Raw genomic sequence first — 19,414 nt, 5'->3', positions numbered from 1 at the left:
AAAGCTGCCTTAATAAAGTTGGTTTGTAAATTAAGTGTGGACTATGACTCCCAGCCTGAAAGACAGAAGCCTTGCATGAAATTTTCAGTCCCACTCCCGCCCCCATCCCCTTCCCGTAGCATTTTGTGTAAAAAAAAAAATGCCTTTTGGAAGCTGTATGTCTTGGGAGGAGAAGAGGAAGCAGTTCCTGTGCAAACAGCTTGGCAGAAAGTGAATTATGCAAACTTTCCTGAAATGTAAGGGTATCTGTTCTCCCAGCCTGCATTTTGAAATGAGCGCACTATAAGCTCGTTTTGCCTATCATGGATGAAAGGATTATTTGCAGAGGTGATGTGAAAGAGGCAGGTCAGGTCAATCACTTCTCTGCATGCCAGCACCACAGCTGCATTTGGCCACTGCCTAAGCAGACTGCAAACAAGACACCTTGTTATTCTTCCCCTCCTTCATTGATATTCATTTGTGAATCCCCTGGGAACAGCTTGAGTGCATAGGTGTTACAGAATAGTGCTCACTGGTTCTTACTAGTGTATGTAAGCCTAAAACCAGGTGCTTGTTGGAGTTCCAGTGCAAGATCACTGACACTGGAGAGCAGCCCCGCAGAGAGGGATCTGGGGGTTGTGGTTGACAGCAAGGTGAATATGAGCCAGCAGTGTGCCCTGGCAGCCAGGAGGGCCAACCGTATCCTGGGGTGCATCAAGCACGGCATTGCTAGTCGGTCAAGGGAAGGGATTGTCCTGCTCTACTCTGCGCTGGTGCGGCCTCACCTCGAGTACTGTGTGCAGTTCTGGGCACCACAGTACAAAAAGGACATTAAACTGTTGGAGAGTGTCCAGAGGAGGGCGACGAAGATGGTGAAGGGCCTAGAGGGGAAGACATATGAGGAGAGGCTGAGGTCACTTGGCCTGTTCAGCCTGGAGAAGAGGAGGCTGAGGGGGGACCTCATCGCAGTCACTTCCTCACGAGGGGGAGAGGGGCAGGTGACCTGTTCTCTGTTATCACCAGTGACAGGACCCACGGGAACGGTGTGAAGCTGAGGCAGGGGAAGTTTAGGCTGGACAGCAGGAAGAGGTTCTTCATCAAGAGGGTGGTCACACACTGGAACAGGCTCCCCAGTGAAGTAGTCACTGCACCAAGCCTGTCTGAATTTAAGAAGCGATTGGACTGTGCACTTAAGTCACATGGTCTAAACTTTTGGGTAGACCTGTGCGGTGCCAGGAGTTGGACTTGATGATCCTTATGGGTCCCTTCCAACTCAGGATATTCTATGGTCACTGCAATCATCTCTGCTAGTTGGTAAGCATTTCTTGACTCTTACATGACTTTTTATTTACTTTTTGCATCTTAAGAGAGGAAAGTCACATATTTAGACATCAAGTCTTAACATTTCACTTCCACTAAATATTTCAACATCATTTCAGAAATATATTCACAGGATATTAAATGCATTTCTGCACTTGTTTCTGATAGAAAAGAGTCCGCGTTTTGGACAATAGTAGCGTGATATTCCAATAACCCCTTTCAGGCATCTAATCTATGTACTAAAAGATGATGGTTTTAGGCCCAGAATTACAAAATTGTGTGCTTTCAGCTCAAACCAAATTTCAGTGTTTGCATACAGCTGGTAAGATCATACTGAGTGCTGAGTGCTCTCTGATCCCATTCGTGTTTTGCAGGGCTGTTGCATCACAAGTCACAGTCTTTCTTGCCTGCATTCTCCACCAATTGTTGCAGCGAAGTTTTATTGTCCTGTCTTTACGAGTAGGGCCCAGACAAGCCTTCCATGTCACATATGTGGGCTAGAGAAACATTCCATAAAAATAAAACCAAGAGTTAAAAGACTTGGCAAATAAAAGTGTTGTTATTAGTTCAGTTACAATCACAGATTGGTTTGGGTTGGAAGGGACCTTAAAGAACGTCTAGTTCCAGCCTCGCTGCCATGGGCAGGGACACCTCCCACCAGACCAGGTTGCCCAAAACCCCATCCAGCCTGGCCTTGAACACCTCCAGGGATGGGACATCCACAGCTTCTCTGGGCAGCCTGTGCTAGTGCATCACCATCCTATGAGGCACACTACAATTACTGTACGCAACCTTCCCACTATCTATGCCATTCCCTGGCATCATGCTCATCTCTCCACTGTCCTTGTGGGTTCAAAAGTCAGTAACACCAGTCTTTTTTTTTTTTTTTTTAAGAAAAAAAAAAAGGTTGGCTACAGTTGTCAGCATCTGAAGTTCTTTGCCATGATCACAGTGTTAATATTTATGATTTCTTCCCCTTTGCCAGAAGGAGGATGTTGATGTTGTGCATTTCCTCCTCCTCACTTTAGGTCTGCTTGGGGTCATTTTCATATGTTTGCTAGTAAGTTCTGTTAGCTTACTGCTTCTTTGCTGGTTCACAATTCCATGCTATGTCTCAGTTTAGTACTTGCTAGATGTTCTACCTATGTTGCAGACATGTTCTTTGCTCTCTTTGCTATCCCCCAAAATGTATTTACTTCACTTGCAAGACCTCATTCCTTCAGTGACCTGTAGTAGTTGACAGTTTGCGTCAGTAGTTGTGCAGCTTCCGTTATTGTCCCGTGCTTGAATTTTCCAAGGCCTCCACTGTTATCTTGTATTTTGGGAGGCCCCAAACGTACCATTTTTGTTTGTTTGTTTGTTTGTTTGTTTCCCCACAGCTTTCTAACTGTTGTTTCCAAATAACTTGTATTAATGTTTTATTAACACAGACAACCATCTGTAGCCAACATCTACTTGTTTTGGCAATATCCCTGGTACATTACTAAAATTACTTTATAACTGGGCAGAACACCTCTCCTTTCTTAGTTTATTCAAGCATGATCAAAAAGTACCTCACAAGGCGGTCAGCAGAAAGCCCCAATAGAGGATGCTAAATTGAATTTTTTGCACACTACACGAGTGACATACAGGAGCATAGGACAGGCGCAAATCTGCCTAGATGCAGACTGGTCTAGGAAAGAATATGTTTTCTATGTCTATAATGATACATCTATCTTTTCATTTCTGTATCTGTATAGTTACAGATGACAGTAACCTTCAAGCAAAAGTAACTATGAGGGAGTGTTTCTGGATGGCATTTGTTGCACAACTAGCAAGCCATAGGAAAAAAATATGTTATTTTTGTGTGTTTGGCATGAATATCAACACTGCAATATCAGAATTCCTTTCTCATTCCCCTTCTCACCAGAGGCAGTCATGGGTCAATAAAACACTTGCTTCGTAACTTCATTACTGCTAGTCTAGGCTTTCTGTATTACCTTCTTGTCAGGGCAGGGAGAGAAAAAGGTCCAGAATAGTGATTTTCCATTTATTTCTTTTCATTTACCTAGAAAGAAGCTGCTGGTAACTTGATATATGGCAAGTGTCTTAAGCTTAAAGAGCTGCGAACTTTGGATAGTTTTGGAAAAAAAAAGAACACCTAGGGTTTAAATGAGTACAGCTGTTGTGCATGGAACTAACTGATCAGCAATTTTAGGAAGAGAAAGTCATCTTCCTTTTTAAAAGAGGTGGCAAGCTCCATGAAGAAGCTTTGCCTTAAACTTTTTAGATTGTATTTTTAATCACTTTATGTCTGTAGTTTCTGTGACCCATTCAAAACCACTGGAGCTTTTTCAGGCGACTCAACCAATGTTCCACTGGAAAGTTGGCAGCTCAGAGGGGACATACCAAGGGCAGATGCTGGCACTGAAGCTGAACTTGCCTACTTTACTTGATGCACTGGGCATCATAAAAACAGGAACTGTTTTATCAGTCAGCATATTCTGGAATTTCAGGAAGCAAAATTCAGGAAAGGAATCTGCTTTGGCAAGGGAAAAGTTCTTATAAATCGATCACTGATTTAGAATATTGCCAAAGCTCAGAAGGAGGAATTTCCTGCAACTGAGGAAAAAAGAAAAAAGAAAAAGAAAAAAAAGGAAAGTCTACCAGGCATACCAGGCAAAGAATCTGGCCTCAATCCCTCCTAAAGTTGGTAGCAAAACTCGTGCTAATTTTGATGACAGTAAGACTATACTCACTAGGGGCTAAGCAGCAGTATATATAGATTTAATACATGAGGAACATCCAATCTGGAATAATTATCATCCCTCTAATAACGGGTTCAAATTGCAGCAATCCTGACTTAACCTCTCATCTGTCAGAAACAGATAAACAGAGAATTACGGATTTCTTTGCATCTGGCTGTTTTTTTCAAAACCAAAGTCCTACCCACTCAGCTTGGGCACCAGCAATCCCACAAATGACGGTACATTTTGTAAGAATATGGGAGATTGTCCAAGGGTTGTCAGCCAAAATTTCCCTTCCCCAGTCCCGTTATATAATGTGCCGTTAGCATCTGAGTGTTCCTACTACACACATGGTTTCCAAAGGTGCTTAGTCCTTACTGAGGCAAACTCCATTGAAGACTAAATGAAACTCTGCTTCAGAAATGACACATTTGGGGCTTTCCACCAGTATAAAACTGGAGATACAATGTTGTATCATCAATAATGTATTACACAAATATATCCCCATCAAACAAAGCCTCACTCTTGGAAAAAATGGCAATGGTACTTAACACAAAATGGCTTGGAATATATACAGTTATTTGTATTTATTTGTAAAGACCAGAAAGCAAAGGGCATAAACTCAAAAAAAAAAAAAAAAAAAAAAAAAAAAGGCAACTTACCCAGTGATTTCATGTCCTTAAAGTTTTAAGTGAAATAAAATACTGAAGAATGATCAGATTGTTTTCACTAAGTAGTGTCTTGAAGAGACAGTAAGCATTACATTGCTGATGGAACTTTATACTACTGCTACGAACTCCAGGTAATCACTAAGATAGTATCTCCACAGAAGGATGGAGGGAGTTCATCCATACAATCAACTACCAGAGGGCTGGAGGACAGAATTTACAAAAAGGAAGACGTTCATTCCCCTTTGAAGTATCTGCTTACCTATCTTTGGAATAGATTCAATCAAAAGACTTCAGTGTTTAAAATGGGATGTAGTCTTATAAAGGGACTTTAACCTAAAAACTGCAGTTCATATAACTACACTCAGCTGCTGTCCAACCCTAATTTCCAAAGACCCTTCCTTGCTTATCTATTAAGCTTTCCTGCAAGTGCCCATTTTTGAATACCCCTAGAAACCTAGTCTTTACAGAAGCAAACAACTCAGTGCCTAATTCATACCTGTGGTTGGTTGGTATGCAAAACTTTGATGTTTTTCTGCCCAATTTTCCAAAAGGCTTGCCCCTGTAGATATTTACAGAGTCCTGAACACAGACAGGATCACACCTGCTTGTACAAAATGCAGCTCTGACCATCATGTTCTTTCAGACATTTGCTCCCTCATTCCCTTTATGTAGTGGTGTACGGCAGTGAGCACCACAGCAAAGGTCCAGCTATGTAGGATCACTTTTCACTGCTGAAGTAGGAGCATGATATTGTCAACTAGTGTAGTGGTACTACACCTAGTGTAATGATGCTAATCGAGAGGGAACTGGGCTCTGGCCCTTGCTCAATTTTGTATTTTACATTAAAAAGTACCGTTACCAGTATTGGAAGTTCTGAGGTCAGAACCAGCCAAGATACTGGGGACACTCTATGCTGAACATTTCCTATCAGCTAGCTTTAGGCAGCTGCAGGCCAGCCACGCTGGGTTTAGACTGTGTTCTGCTCAGGCCGCTGCATGTTCTGGATCCCATTATGAGGTGCTTAACTTCCCATGGAGTCTAACACGGGTTCTGGATTCCTCTCCTGTGCGTAATATCTGACACATAATTAGAAACAGATCCAGGCCCAAAGCTCTAGCCAGCCAAAAATGGAGAAAAACAGTTTGGCTGACATTCCACCAGCATTACACTCTCATAGGCACACTGATGCCTATGGGATGACACAGATGCAAATTAATTTGGCCCTTGTATTGTTGTTTGTAGTTGAAACATTCAGTTATTTATAATGAAAATGAAATTGTGGTGTATATTATGAAACATACAGGCCTTTCAGATAGTTCAAATTGCAATAGCACATGAAATGTTTCTGGTTAGATGTTTAGGTAAGGCTGGAATTAGAATGCCATGACAGTCAGCTGTTATGGTAAGACAACTTTTCCCCCAAAATTAACTTCTTAAAATGTCTGAAGCACTATAGTCAAATAAAGAAAAAACAAAACAAAACAACAACAACAAAAACACCTTCAAATAGACATCCTTCTAAGTACATGGAACCAGATCCTAAGCTAATATAAATCCTTTAAAAAAAAAAAAAGCAATTTACAGGTATTGAGGGTCTTTGCTCCAGAATAAATAGAAACGAAAATAACCATTACATTTTTTCTACTCCCTCCTTCTTCACCGTTCATTATGTTTTGATCTTCTCTCAGGACTGATAATAAAGCAATTAGCTCCTTGGGTTATTTTGCAACAGTCACAGGAGTCTAGTGCTTTTCTCAGCAAAGAAGGAACAAGAAACTATGGAGTTATCTACAAGTGAGGTGTTGAATTATCTTCTATTAAAATGGTGGAAAAAAAAAGTCTCACCTTGCAACTAGGTACTTTTGTGCTGGGTACTTCTGATAAAATTCATTTCTAAGACAGACGAGGAAATCAACTAGAAAATTATTTGTATCAAACCAAAGAAAGAACAAGTTTAAATCACTGTGGCTGAGAAGATTTAGATGCCTATCTAATTTTACCTTTTGTCTGCCCCATTAAGTTACTGTGGTAAAAAGTATTACAGAAATACCCTGATTTGCTCATAAATTAGAGCCTGGGTGTACAAGCCACCAGAAAGCAAAGAACGCAGCCTAGCTCTTGCTAATTTAACAGTAGAAAGAGGACAATATATCATGGTCTGTCCTTTTGCATCTGCTTGCAACCACCCCTACCTCCTCCAAATTGGCAGAGCTCTGTTTACATCAGCCACACCAGGTCAGTCAAGGGTATTTGAAAATAAGACTGGTATGGTTTCCTGATATCTCCTCTCTCTAACTATTGTACACATCCCTCCCCTGGAATACCATTCATAAACTGGAAACACTCCATCATAGAATTAATTTGCTTTTCTGTCACTGTCCTAAAGCACCAGAAAGCTGCTCCAGGGCTTGATTACTCTGTTGGTTAGAGAATATGAAGTAAGAGCCACTTGAAACTAGCAAAACAACATTGGTATGATAGGGGGCCCACACATGTCTATTGTATCACTTGAGTTTGCTGCCAAAATAAAGTCTCTGTTTAGTAGGCATGAGCCCAGCTGGTATGTAACTTTTAGTAACTATTGCCACGTAACTTTTAGTAACTATTGCCACTTCTCTAAATAGAGTGAAAAATTGATACTGCCTCATCGAAGTTTTTTCAGACATTTTAAATGTAATTTTGGTGCCAGGAAATATTTCTCTTTCTTCACTTGTTGCTTGAAGATACGTGACCATGTAAGGGACTGACTGCAATTTGACATGTCAGGGGATTTGACATGACAAAGGGATGTCACGGACAACAAGAAGGGTTTCTTCAAATATATCAGTAGAAAAAAAGAAGACTAGGGAAAATGTCGGCCCACTGCTGAATGGGGCAGGTGCCCCAGTGACAAAGGATATGGAGAAGGCAGAGGTGCTGAATGCATTTTTTGCTTCAGTCTTTACTGCTAAGACCAGCCCTCAGGAATTTCAGACCCTGGAGACAAAAGAAGTCCAGAGAAAGGAGGACTTCCCCTTAGTCGAGGAGGATCAAGTCAGAGACCATTTTAAGCAAACTTGACATCCACAAATCCATGGGCCTCAATGGAATGCACCCACGGGTGCTGAGGGAGCTGGCCAATATTATTGATAGGCCACTCTCCATCTTTCTGGAAGGGTCATGGAGAAGAGGAGAGGTGCCTGAGGACTGGAAGAAAGCCAATGTCACACACCAAACTTCAAAAAGGACAAGAAGAAGGATCCAGGCAACTACAGGCTAGTCAGCCTCACCTCCATCCCTGGAAAGGTGATGGAGCAGCTCATCCTGGAGGTCATCTACAAGCATGTGGAGGATAAGAAGGTGATTGGGAGTAGTCAGCATGGATTCACCAAGGGGAAATCATGCTTAACCAATCTGATGTCCTTCTATGATGGGATGACTAGCTGGTAGATGAGGGGAAAGCGATGGATGTGGTCTACCTTGACTTCAGCAAGGCTTTTGACACTGTTTCCCATAACATCCCCATGGGCAAGTTCCCTTCCAACCCAAACCATTCTATGATAAGAAAGGCTACTAGTAAAACTCATGAAAGGCCAACAACTAAGCAAAACACACAGGCAGCAAACATGGGATGAATAAAAAAAGGTTTTCTCACAACCTACGTGCCATCTCATGACATCTCAGACAGACAGACATGTTGGAAGTTTTTGTTGTGTGTTGTTGTTGTTGTTGTTTTTGTTTTTTGAGAAGTAGATCTGCATGTTTATGTTGCTTTGCTGCTCAGTGTCGTTTTTGGTAGAATGCTTGCTGCATTCTTTCCATTGCCAGCAAACCTAGAAAAAATGGTGCATGAAATAAAAATCTTTATTACATATCAGTGGTATGACATGCAAAAGCTAGAATATTTTATTTAAACCTTAAAATAAGAACTCAAACTATGCAAAATACTGTGACAGAATTAATCAAAAACCTGGGGACAGATGCAGCTCTCTGGTGGTGCTCATACACAGAAGAGAAGGCACTTGCCCTTTGCTCGTCAGGCAGCTCAGGCTGCAGAAAACGTCAGTAGCTTTGTAACAGGGTGAGCTCTCCGTATCAGTGCCTGCCACGAACAAGCCCCCCTGGGCCCATGGCCTTCCCTGTGACCAACATGTACCTCCCTTGGCACAACCCCCCTCTTGAAAAACAAAAGGGAAAGAAAAATACATTGCAATCTGGATGTTGCAAGATTAGCAGAGATGGCCTTGACCTTCCCCTCCCTCCTTGCACATTATTTGGGCCTCTGCCACGATGGGTGTGCAGGACCTCACACAACGCTGGCCCTCCTTGTAGGCCCTGCCATTTGCCACCTGCTGCCCCACATCCCCATCACTGCCCTCACCCACCCCTGAGACTCTGGCACAGCACAGGGAAGGTGCCCCCTTGCTGCCAGGCCTGGCCTCAGCTTAGCGTGTCCCTCCCCATTAGGCCCCTTTGCTGGGCTGCTGCCATATTCCTCTGGGCGCCAACTTCTCCAGGACACCATCCTCCTCTGGTGCCATCTCCCGCTGGGCACCATATCCCCCTGGGCACCATCTCCCCAGGGGCACCATCTCCCACTGGGTGCCACCTTCCCCTGGCACCATCTTCCCCTGGGCGCCATCTTCTGCTGTGTGCCAACTCCCACTGGGCGCCATGTTCTCCTGGACACCATCTCTCCCTGGCCACCACTTTTCCTTGGGTCCCCTCAACGCTCCCCCTCAGCGTGTAGACAAGTATAGCGCCATTATTTTTTATTATATTTATTTCCTTCTAACGGTGCTCTGCGAGTGCAACGCCTCACAACACGTTGTGTTTAAGCGAAGGCTGCACGCAGGGCGGGCGGCAGGCACCATCCTGCGCCGCCCCACCTCAGCCCGGCCGCCGAGCGGGACCGCGGGCAGGGGGGAGCCGAGCGGAAGCCGTGGCTGCGGGGGGCGCTGCCCGTGCCTGCCTCGCCGCCGCCGCCGGAGGAAGTCGGCGGCCGGCAGGGGAAGTGAAACCGAAACGCGCAGCGTGGAGGGCGGGGAGGGAGAGAGGGACGGAGGGGGGCGTCGCCGCGGCCTTGCGACGTTCCGCCGCCGCCGTGCCGATGTCCCGCAGGGCGAGAAGGGGCCGGGAGGAGGGGGAGGAGGAAGAGGAGGCGAGGGGTAGCCAGGCGCGGCGCAGGAGCCCGCAGGAGCCCGCGGCGAGCGGCGGCAGGAGCCAGGGCCGGCATGAGAGGAAAAGGAAGAAGCAGGAGGCGCAGCAGCTCCAGAAGCTCCAGCACCTGGAGTCCTTGTAAGGAGCGGGGAAGGGGAGGCCGCCCCTGGGCTCCCTCCCCTGCCCGGGTTGCCTCTACTGGGAGCCGGCCCGACGGGCCTTTGGGGCTCGTTTTTCAGCGCAGGGAGGGTGCTTGCTTTGTTTCTTTGTGAAAATATCTGTAAATGTGCTTGTAAATATGCCTCCCCGGCCCCCGCGCTGCTTCAGTGCCGAAGCACTGGGCTTCTGGGGTAAATCCCAGGGCTGTTGGCCCCTGCTCCCCACAAGCCCAGCGTTTCCCTGCTTTCATCCCGAAAACCTCCTGCCCTCAAAAGTGACAAGGGGCAAAACCAAGTCATTAGGAGTTACCTTTTTCACAGCAGTTGGGTCCACCGTGCTCTAACTTCCCTAGCTGGGTGACACAGAGGGCCTTGTTCCTACCAAGTGTTAGGTGTCAGGGATGTCCTGTACTGCTCAGGAGGACTCGATCGCCACCAGCAATGGATCCACTCAGGTTACAAGGACTCAAAACGGAGTAGAAATGTGCAGTCTGTCTGTAGATCTTAACTGGGGATATTCGTAATATCTTTCCCAAATGTTGCCCTTTTTGTGCATAAATAGGTCTGTGTTTCATTTGTTTACCTGCCATGCCTTGCCTAAAAGTTTAGTTTAGGCAGGGTAGCCAGTGTCTCCATTGTCTCTGTGCCTGTCACGAAAGCTGCTGATGTGTTACAGTATTACTATAGTACTTGCATTGCAGTGACATTTGCAAAACTGCTTCATGACTTTATACCGGTTTGTTGAGGAAAACTGGGTCTCTTCTTACAAGCGATTCCTAGAAGTCTGGGAGTTGTAGCGTGGAATCAGAAGTTGTTCAGCCAGTTTCCAATAGAGTGGATTCAAAAAAAAAAAAAAAGAGAAACCGGTTTGAGAGACGCTTAATGACTCCATCTGTAGTCCACAGTGCTATGAAGCACTTAGGCTGTTTTATTGAAAATGGTTTTAATGTAATAGAAAGATCAGAAGGTTGACTGGAATGTAATTTTTTCTCTTCCAAGTGAAAGTCAAGATTTGTTTGTTATGACAACTAAAACTAAACAGCACTCAAAAAGTTGTTAAAGATTATCCCATGTTGTTTTGGCATTTAACTCCTAAGTACGTACATGCACTTTCTCTGTTACTGTGTTCTACAGAGCACCTGCTTGCTATTTGGATTTTAGTGAATTTTGTCTTCTACAGAAATACCGCAGGAAATACTGCAGGTGGTACTTCTGTCAGTAACATTACATCCTTATGTTTAATATTCAGAAGACGACAAAGTTGTTATATTACATTGTATATGGGTGGCAAAGCTAGAAGTGAGGAACAGTCTGACTTGATATTTTCAGCTGGGTATGTCTGTGATTTAGCAGTGATGGAGTAAAGAAATTTGGATCAGTGAGATCTTGGAGCAGGGTGCTACCGCGAAAGGTGAGAACATTGTGTATTTATGGTGGTTCAAGCTGAACTGGATGTACTGCACCTCTTTGTAAAGCAGGGTGATGAAAATAGCTGTTCCCCCCAAAAAATACAAATGTGAAGAATGTTAACAAGAGATGCATATCTTTATAGGCAAACGTGGGTTTGGAAGCACTTTGTCAGCCTGCTTGCATCCAGGTATCCATGTTTGCCTACTGTTGGCAATTATTGATTACATAAAATTTAAGGGAAAATGGGAGGTGAATGTTTTAACTCTATACTGTTGAAATACTGTGTTTTGTCAATTTCTTTGTTTATGCTAAGCTACAGAGTAACAATATTTATATTGCTTTTCAGCTACGAGAAACCTCCCCCAGGACTAATTAAGGTTGGTAAATATACTGCAGTACATTTTTAGTGTTACAAGGGATTTTCAGAGACTGTATTTTAGCCGTTTATCTTAAGTGTCTAGGTTACCTATATAAATTACAGAGAGAAGTAAGTAAAGTCCAAGGGACAGTTCAGAGCTCCTCAGTTACAAGCCAACCTTTGATTTTGACTCTCTTTTGATTTGACCCTCTTTGACTTACTAAGTGCAAAGTGAAATGCCCAGAATCACGTATGTTGATACCAGTTCCTTCGTGACCTCTTAGCGCACAAAATTAATGTAGTATTTAAGTGTAGACACAGGGAAATCATTTATGGTGAAGCAGACTTTCAGTTTGTGTGACATCTTTTCAGCATTCTTCTCCATTGCTTATGCTCAAAATACTTGTGTAAAAATACTTTCCATAATGATCATTGCTATTGCCAAATTTATATAACTAAGCCATAAGCTAGTGCTTTTAACCTAAAAAATACTGCTTTGTGTTGTAAAGGCTGTTTCTGTTCATTATGTTTTGTTATAAGAGAGAGAAGAAATATCAGCTTATCTGATAATTTTTTGTTACTATTATTTATTGAAATAAATTACTAGAATAAATGGAAAGGAGTGGAAGCGATACATCAAGAAAGTGTCTGAACCAGAAAAGTCAAGGGCAAGGGAGAAAAAAGATGACTTAAGGATTAGGTATTTTGGATCCTTTATGTGTTACAGAGAAAACAGGTTCCCCATTAAATGAAGGCCTGTATGCTTGGAGTATTGATACTTATAAAATTATAAATAAAAGAAAAAAAAAGTGATTTTATTTTCTGTATCTTGTTCCGCAGGAAAATGAAACAAAACCAGAAGACTGCATCCCTGATGTACCAGGCAATGAAAGCGCACGAGAATTCCTGGCCCATGCCCCAACAAAAGGGCTTTGGATGCCTTTGGGAAAAGAAGTCAAAGTTATGCAGTGTAAGGCTGAAAATATTCCAGATGTCATTGGACCATCATATAGCCATCTTTTTACTCTCTGGGGGAGGGCAGGATGTCTGGTGGACAGTTTACGAGATCCAGGTAGATTGGCATCATATTGATATAAAAACTACCAATATCTTGAAGGCTATGATAGCTTTCTATTTTATGGAAGATACATGTATCAACATAACACTTTTGTATCTCATTTTTTCCAAAAATTGAAAATATTTTAATATTTTCCATAAATATGTTTGTTTTTTTTTTTCTGTACTGATCTGGCTCAGGTGCAATTCACTGCTGCTTCTTTTTTTAAAGGTTGGAGGTGTAAGCGTTATGGACACAGAACAGGAGATAAAGAATGCCCATTCTTTATTAAAGGCAATCAGAAATTGGAACAATTTAGAGTAGTGAGTACAAATACTGTAGTATTATTGCTTGTATTATTTATGTTGATGATGGATAATATTGCAAGTGAAGAAAAGCCTGTCAGATGATGCTCTGTTAAGGACTTTTCCTCTGTCTCTAGTATAATATAGATGCTGAAAATCTCCTAATAAAGAAAAAGCTACAGATGTGGTTGGATGTTTGGCTACTTTACAGAAAATCTGCTCTTCAAGTGGAAAATAATTAATATTTACATTTAAATTGGAAATCTTCAAGAACCTCTTTCAACCATTATATTCAATCAACTTTTACAGCATAAATTTTTGCGATGTCAACGTAACAAAAAATGCTTAGTCAAGCTTGAGCTGCCCACATTACCGTTGCTTCAAGCCTTCTGCTCTCATTGTGACCAACCACATCACGAAACCTATTGTCTAGGTCTATAGTCCAGTCACTGTCTACAATTCTGGTCTCTTGCTACACGAGACTACATCTCAGATTTGCAGATTCTTTCTGCATGACCTCTTTAACTGTTTCTGTTGCTTTGCATTGTTAAACTATTTTTCAGGCTGTCATCACTTTGTATCTTAGGTCTTTCTTTCTGTCCTTGAAAAATGCAATCTGGACTCATTTCTGTCCAACTACTGCAAAAGGGACTTTTAGCCCATACCCATGACCAGATTGCCTCTATTCTTAATTTTTTCTTAGGCTTCACTGTTGCATCAAACTCTTAGTTTATGTCCAGGCCCTTCATGATGCATTCCCAACATCTTTCATCTGCTACTGAAATTTTAATTCCCACCTTTGGTCAGCATCTGATATCATTTCTCTGTTGATTTGTGTGCTGAATCTTCCAACACAAATGATCACCTTGTTCTTTTTGCTGCATTCTTTCTTGGCATGAACTGGCCTTAAATATCTGCAAAGTTTATTTGCTACCTTCCTTCACAACTATCTTTTTCTGCAATGCTTATTCAATTTAAAAATAACTGATTTAAGAAGCAATAATATTAATGCATAGCATGCAAGGACAGCTCCAACTTCATTATCCATTTGTCTTATTATCCTTGTTCCTGTATTCCGGTGTGTTTGTATCCAGGTTTTTAAAACGTGCAAGGGCACAAATCTTACTATTTTGAACCTCGACATTCCTTCTATGTCTAGCTACTGCTGTATTATGTGTGTGGGGAGCTCTTAGTTAACTGTGACTGGAAAGGGACAGAGTTAATATACCTAAGGAGAGCCCACTCCAGTGATGTAACCAGATAAAATAAAAAATCAGTCTAGATGAATGATGTTCACCAACGTCTGATAGTATACTTGTGAATTAAGAGCTCGTTAAGTATATTTAATCTTTTGATAACACAGTGGCTTTTGTTTTCTCAAAAAAAAAGTCAGTTTTACCATTTTATCATTTGCTCTACTAACACTGGGTTTTTTTTCCATTTTAAAGGCACATGAAGATCCCATGTATGATATAATAAGGGAAACTAAACGTCATGAAAAAGAAATGAGGTATGTGTCTCTGTAGTAAAACGCATTTTCAGTCTGTTTTTAATCTTGATAACATGATAGTAATTTAGAGTTTGCAGTTGAAACTTTAATGTTACCCTCACCAACTCAGAACATTTTTGATGGCGGTTTCTTTCTGTTAACTGAGATTAATGCATTTCTACTTTCTCAGTAATCACTCAGTGTACTTTCTACCTCTTTAATTCTATTAGCTTCTACATCTGTTCCAAAACAAAGATTTAAAGAGGAGTCATTCATTGATGCCATAATATTTAGGTCCCTGGTTATTGTTCTGTTTTAGGTCTAATAAAAAAGTCATTTTTTGCACTGGCTTTACTGAGGTGCTTTTGTATCAAAGAGCTTTCAGTAGACATGAAGGGATGGATTTAGAAAGCTAGGTCTAGGCACCTGATACTGTTCCTTATGTGAAGTCATTATTCAATGTATAAATCAGGAGAGTTCTTTCATGCTTTCTTATTTGAACTGCATCAATGAGATTATTGAACCAACTGTAGTGAGTGAGTAGATTAGTACTGCTAGCACAGGTATCTTGCACGCTTTTTTTTTTTTTTTTAAAAAAAAAGCAAAATCTTGGCAAGGATGTTGAAAACAATAGAATAAGCAAGTAGTCTCTCTCCATTTGCCAGGGATCCATGAAAGCTCACAAGAAGAGTGCCTGTCAAAGACACCTCTAAATCTAAAGTAGAATCTACTCAGTCAGCTTCACTGACATCATCTCTGTATCAGCAGGGCAATTCTTTTCATAATACTATAATCCCCATGTGCACCTGTGTATGCATAAGGGTAGAACTTCCATTGGTGGTCTGGCAGTTGCTTTTACCTCTGTTTTGCATACATAAATTACAGATTGGCCAATACGCTTGATAACCCATGAGATGGGAAGTCCTTGAGAACAAAACATATGCTTGTCTCAAAAGGGGTTGTTATCAGTATGAAAATTGTAATGGGAGTTGTAATTCAGCAGAATAGGAAGTGTTCCCCAGCCCTTTGCATGAAGCTTCCATTTCTCAAGCTAGGAAGAAAGCAGATAAAAGCTAGAATAAATTATTACTTAGAGAGCTAGAAAGTATTCTCATTCACATTTTTTAAACTCAGGATACAGCAACTGAAACAGCTCTTGGAAGACTCCACCTCAGATGATAATGATAGCAGTGACGACAGTGATGAGGATGATGAAGATAGCAACAGCTCCGCTTCCTCAGAATGTAGAGATAAACACAAGAAAAAAAAGAGAAAGAAGGAAAAGAAAAAAAAAGAAAAGAAGAAGAAGAAAAAGAGAAAGCATAAGTCATCTAAATGTAATGAGAAGTTAGAAGCTGACTGACAGTAGTCACCTGCTACATGCTCAAGGACCCTTACTTGTGAACTGCAAGGAACGATCCAAAGAATGAGGAAGAAACCACCAGAAAGGGCTTTATTAAACTGCGATCATACAGATGGATACATATAGCACCCTACACTGGCTCTTCTTTCCTACTCCTCTGCAGTGCTGCAGCCAGGAGAGTATAGTTTAATGCATTAAACTATACTCAATCATTCATATCTTTAAACACTAAAACCCGTGCTAAGGGCCATCCAGCAGGGTCATATTGGGCCTCTGCGTTGCTCTGTAACTGCCCACAGAAAGCCATAACTACCAAGGCAGAATTCAGCAGACTACCTATTGAAGTATGTTTTACCATACTATCAGTTAATTACATACAAAGCTTCAGTGCAAGGGGACTGCAGTTTGCACCATGCACAGCACTGACAGTTCTCTTACAGTCCTTACAACATTATACAGTATTTTTTTTTCTGCATACTGCCTGCGTGCTGAAGTTCATTTTACTTACCCTAGCACTGGCAGCTGGGGGAAATAAAGAACACTGCTGAAGGGGAAAAGAGTTCATCAAGGGAATTTAAGACAAAATCACAGTATAAGCAAGACTTGATTTTTTTGTAGCAAAATCTCAGTGTGATCAACAATAATAGGCACAGTTCTATAATACCTAAAGTGTTCCCCAAACCAGAGGATTAGGAGCCAGGTGTAATGATGTTAGATGTTCAATTTTACTATAAAGAGATGAGTTTAGTTATTTAAAAAAAGGGGTGGTTCATGTTGGAAATGAAAAATATATATTTCTACATACATTTCAGTATCAGTTGTTTTGATACATTTGATTTTTTTCCTTTTAAAAAGGTCTGGGGAAGTAAATTCCAACTTATTTTGTATATTTACTACAATTATTTCACGTAATATTTTATGAATCATCCCACAAGAACATAAATGTCTAAGGGTTTCAGTATGGTTTTCAAATACATGCTTGTAAGTTGCAGAACAGCAGCAAAGAACATGTAAGCAGGAAGAAGGGAAAGATATGTACTCTACTTAAAAAAAAACAAAAAAAACTTGGCCAGTCTACAAGGTCACTAATGCTCCAAGGCAAACTTAACTGGAAAGATAGAGATGTCAATACACTGCATTAGAGTAAGAATCATTTTCAAAGATCAACAGATAAAGGTACAGCAGTGCAAAGCTGTGACTTGAGGACCTAGAGGTTTATTGGTGCTTTCCAAAAGGAAAAAAACAGATTTGCTTTGAAAGGACTAGGTCATATTTGATCTCATTCAGCACTTAGTCTCTGTGCTTGTTATTATATTAAGCAAAGCATAATAAAGCTCTAACATCAGTAGCCATTGACAGTGAAATCAAGGAACCAGAGACACAAATGCATTTTAAGTTGTTTCCTGCTGAGTGCTTTGGAAGACAGGGAAAGTATACATTAAAATGTGTTTTTTTCCCTTCTACATGTCTAAGTCACTTAGTTGAAATGTCTTTTTTTTTTTTTTTTAAAGTCATTATGCTCTGGAATAAAACAAGGTAGCCAATGCCCATTTAGAAAAAAAGATTCCCTCATCACATTTGAGACTCCACATTTTCAATAAGCCAACAAAAGGGCAAAAACCTGTTTATTGATAAAGCAGTTGAATGGTATGCAACTTAAATATCACTATCTCCTAGTGACCTTATAAAGAACGTATTAATCAGAACAGTAGCTTTTGGTGAAACTACTTAATAGTTTCTTCAGAGCTCAAATGTTTGAGTTTTTATCCTCTAGTATTATTTACTAGATATCTCTAGTGTGATTTCTCTAGTGTGATTTACTGATGACTCCTGCTAGTTAATGATGATACTGATACAGATAATTAATTGAAAGTTCCTGGTTCCTTAACCAGATAGAAAAATGAACAGCTGAAATGGCATGCAAAGACCTACATGTGATGCCAAGAGAATCCATACATTTATTGCACTGGTGATTGCTGGACAGATGCTGGAAGCTGCACCATGTAAAGGCTTACTCTGATTCATTCTAGAGAATCCTCACTCAAGTTTGAGTAGAGCAGACGTAACCTGAAAGTCTCTTCAGTTACATTAGCTTTTGTCATCTAAGATTCTTATAAAACCTAGTTTCATTAAACTAATTCAGCTTCCTTTTAGCCTGTCATCCCACTGCTTGGGAACGGGTCCCTCAACTTGGTCTGTTCAACAGGATTTTACCTACAAGGGCTTACTATTTGAACAATCAAGAAAAATAATGCAAGACAACCCTTCTTTAGCGTATGTTAACTGCAATTTAAAGGTTTGAGGTACCAAATCAGTGTTCTGCAGACTGAACATCTGTTTAACCTAGTATCTTCCTCCACTCGTGGTCAATAGCGGATGCTTAAGCAACAGAGCAGGGCAAATAGGACTGGTATTTATTTCATCAAAAAAAAGCCTCTATTGCTTGTAGCATGGGTACTTTCAATCACAGATATTTTATTTAGTAGCCTAGTTTCTTTTACATCCAGACACTTGTTAAAACCATTTCCTTCAGCAGGAAACCTCCACAGATTAGTTATGCGGATTAAGTATTAATTAGCAAAGAAACATCGCTTGCTTTCAAGCTGTTCCCTACTAGTTTCATTTCATGCCCCCTAGTTCTTATACTGAAGGATATGTGAACAACTGATTCCCGTTCATTTTCCCCCACATCATTCTCAGTTTTGAAGATCTAGAATATCCCATACGTAAGAATTTTAGTAGGTCTCTACTCAAACTCATAAAAGCAGAGGCAATTTCAAAGTTAAAAAGTTAGCACAGTCTCAATACTGTAAGGTTTCTAATAGTAGTGACTAGCAACCCATATGAGAATACTGAGAAACATGATTCATTTAACCACTTAACATTTTAAGCTGTGCCAAAGCTAGCATGTAAGAGACTCCAGGTCTTTAAGAAATATGTAGACTAGAGGAATTCCAACACCCATTTTTATTAATGGAAAATGATTCTACACAGAAGTATTCCCAGAAAGCAGAATAGAAAACTATACTCCTGAAAGACTGATTAGACTTATGTTTTAAATCTTAACCATTCAACTATTTGTTCAAAGAGCGAAAGTTCCTGGTGACAGCTTTCTTTGTAGAAATATATTTTTATTTGAAGTTTATATTGAAATTTCAGTGGTAACAGTAGCATAACTAAACCCATGAATCTAAACAAAGGTGAAGTGCAGCTACAACATACCTTGCTGGCAATACAGTTGCAACTGATGATTTCCAGCATCTAGGTCTGATTATCTTAATACTCCAAATTCTTCATTTCAGAAAGAACTTCAAGAATATACATTTTTTTGGCCACGAAATGACTTGGGTTTTATAGTCTCGACTGAGATGGCCAATGACAGTGAATCACTCAGGGAATCTGAGGACTTGTGTTTGTTTTGTCTGTTTTTTAAAAACAG

General features: G+C 40.9%; 1 protein-coding gene and 1 long non-coding RNA gene across 5 annotated transcripts; one reads left to right on the top strand and one right to left on the bottom strand.

Annotated features, from left to right (window-relative positions):
* Nucleotides 1-1,097: 1,097 nt before the first annotated feature.
* LOC136790095 (uncharacterized) lies at nt 1,098-10,758 on the bottom strand. Its single transcript, XR_010829354.1, has 3 exons — nt 10,304-10,758; nt 8,338-8,508; nt 1,098-1,796 (listed from the first exon to the last, which is right to left on the bottom strand). It is a non-coding gene; the product is annotated as an uncharacterized lncRNA (long non-coding RNA).
* Nucleotides 9,570-17,438, top strand: RP9 (RP9 pre-mRNA splicing factor). 4 transcript variants are annotated; one of them, XM_066992251.1, is made up of 7 exons: nt 9,570-9,973; nt 11,546-11,590; nt 11,750-11,780; nt 12,602-12,833; nt 13,050-13,141; nt 14,572-14,633; nt 15,747-17,438. In XM_066992251.1, exons 1-7 carry the CDS (start codon nt 9,786-9,788, stop codon nt 15,973-15,975), a joined length of 879 nt encoding a protein of 292 aa, XP_066848352.1. In that variant the 5' UTR covers nt 9,570-9,785; the 3' UTR covers nt 15,976-17,438. The 4 variants fall into 4 exon arrangements, with proteins under 4 accessions (XP_066848352.1, XP_066848354.1, XP_066848353.1 ...); XM_066992253.1 differs by having other exon boundaries at nt 9,604-9,973; nt 12,602-12,731; nt 15,747-16,781; XM_066992252.1 differs by lacking the exon at nt 11,546-11,590 and having other exon boundaries at nt 9,604-9,973; nt 15,747-16,781.
* Nucleotides 17,439-19,414: the final 1,976 nt, after the last annotated feature.

Source organism: Anser cygnoides, chromosome 2 (genome assembly GCF_040182565.1).
Source record: "Anser cygnoides isolate HZ-2024a breed goose chromosome 2, Taihu_goose_T2T_genome, whole genome shotgun sequence".
Lineage (NCBI taxonomy): Eukaryota > Metazoa > Chordata > Aves > Anseriformes > Anatidae > Anser > Anser cygnoides.
This window is presented reverse-complemented; position numbering and strand designations above follow the sequence as displayed.

What these genes read in the sequence shown, in the direction of transcription:
- RP9 (XM_066992251.1), top strand. Translation starts at nt 9,786, where the DNA reads ATGTCCCGCAGGGCGAGAAGGGGCCGGGAGGAGGGGGAGGAGGAAGAG. An exon ending in GTCAGCCTGCTTGCATCCAG is followed by an intron (nt 11,591 to 11,749) that starts GTATCCATGTTT and finishes ATTGCTTTTCAG; the next exon opens with CTACGAGAAACCTCCCCCAG. An exon ending in CTCCCCCAGGACTAATTAAG is followed by an intron (nt 11,781 to 12,601) that starts GTTGGTAAATAT and finishes CTTGTTCCGCAG; the next exon opens with GAAAATGAAACAAAACCAGA.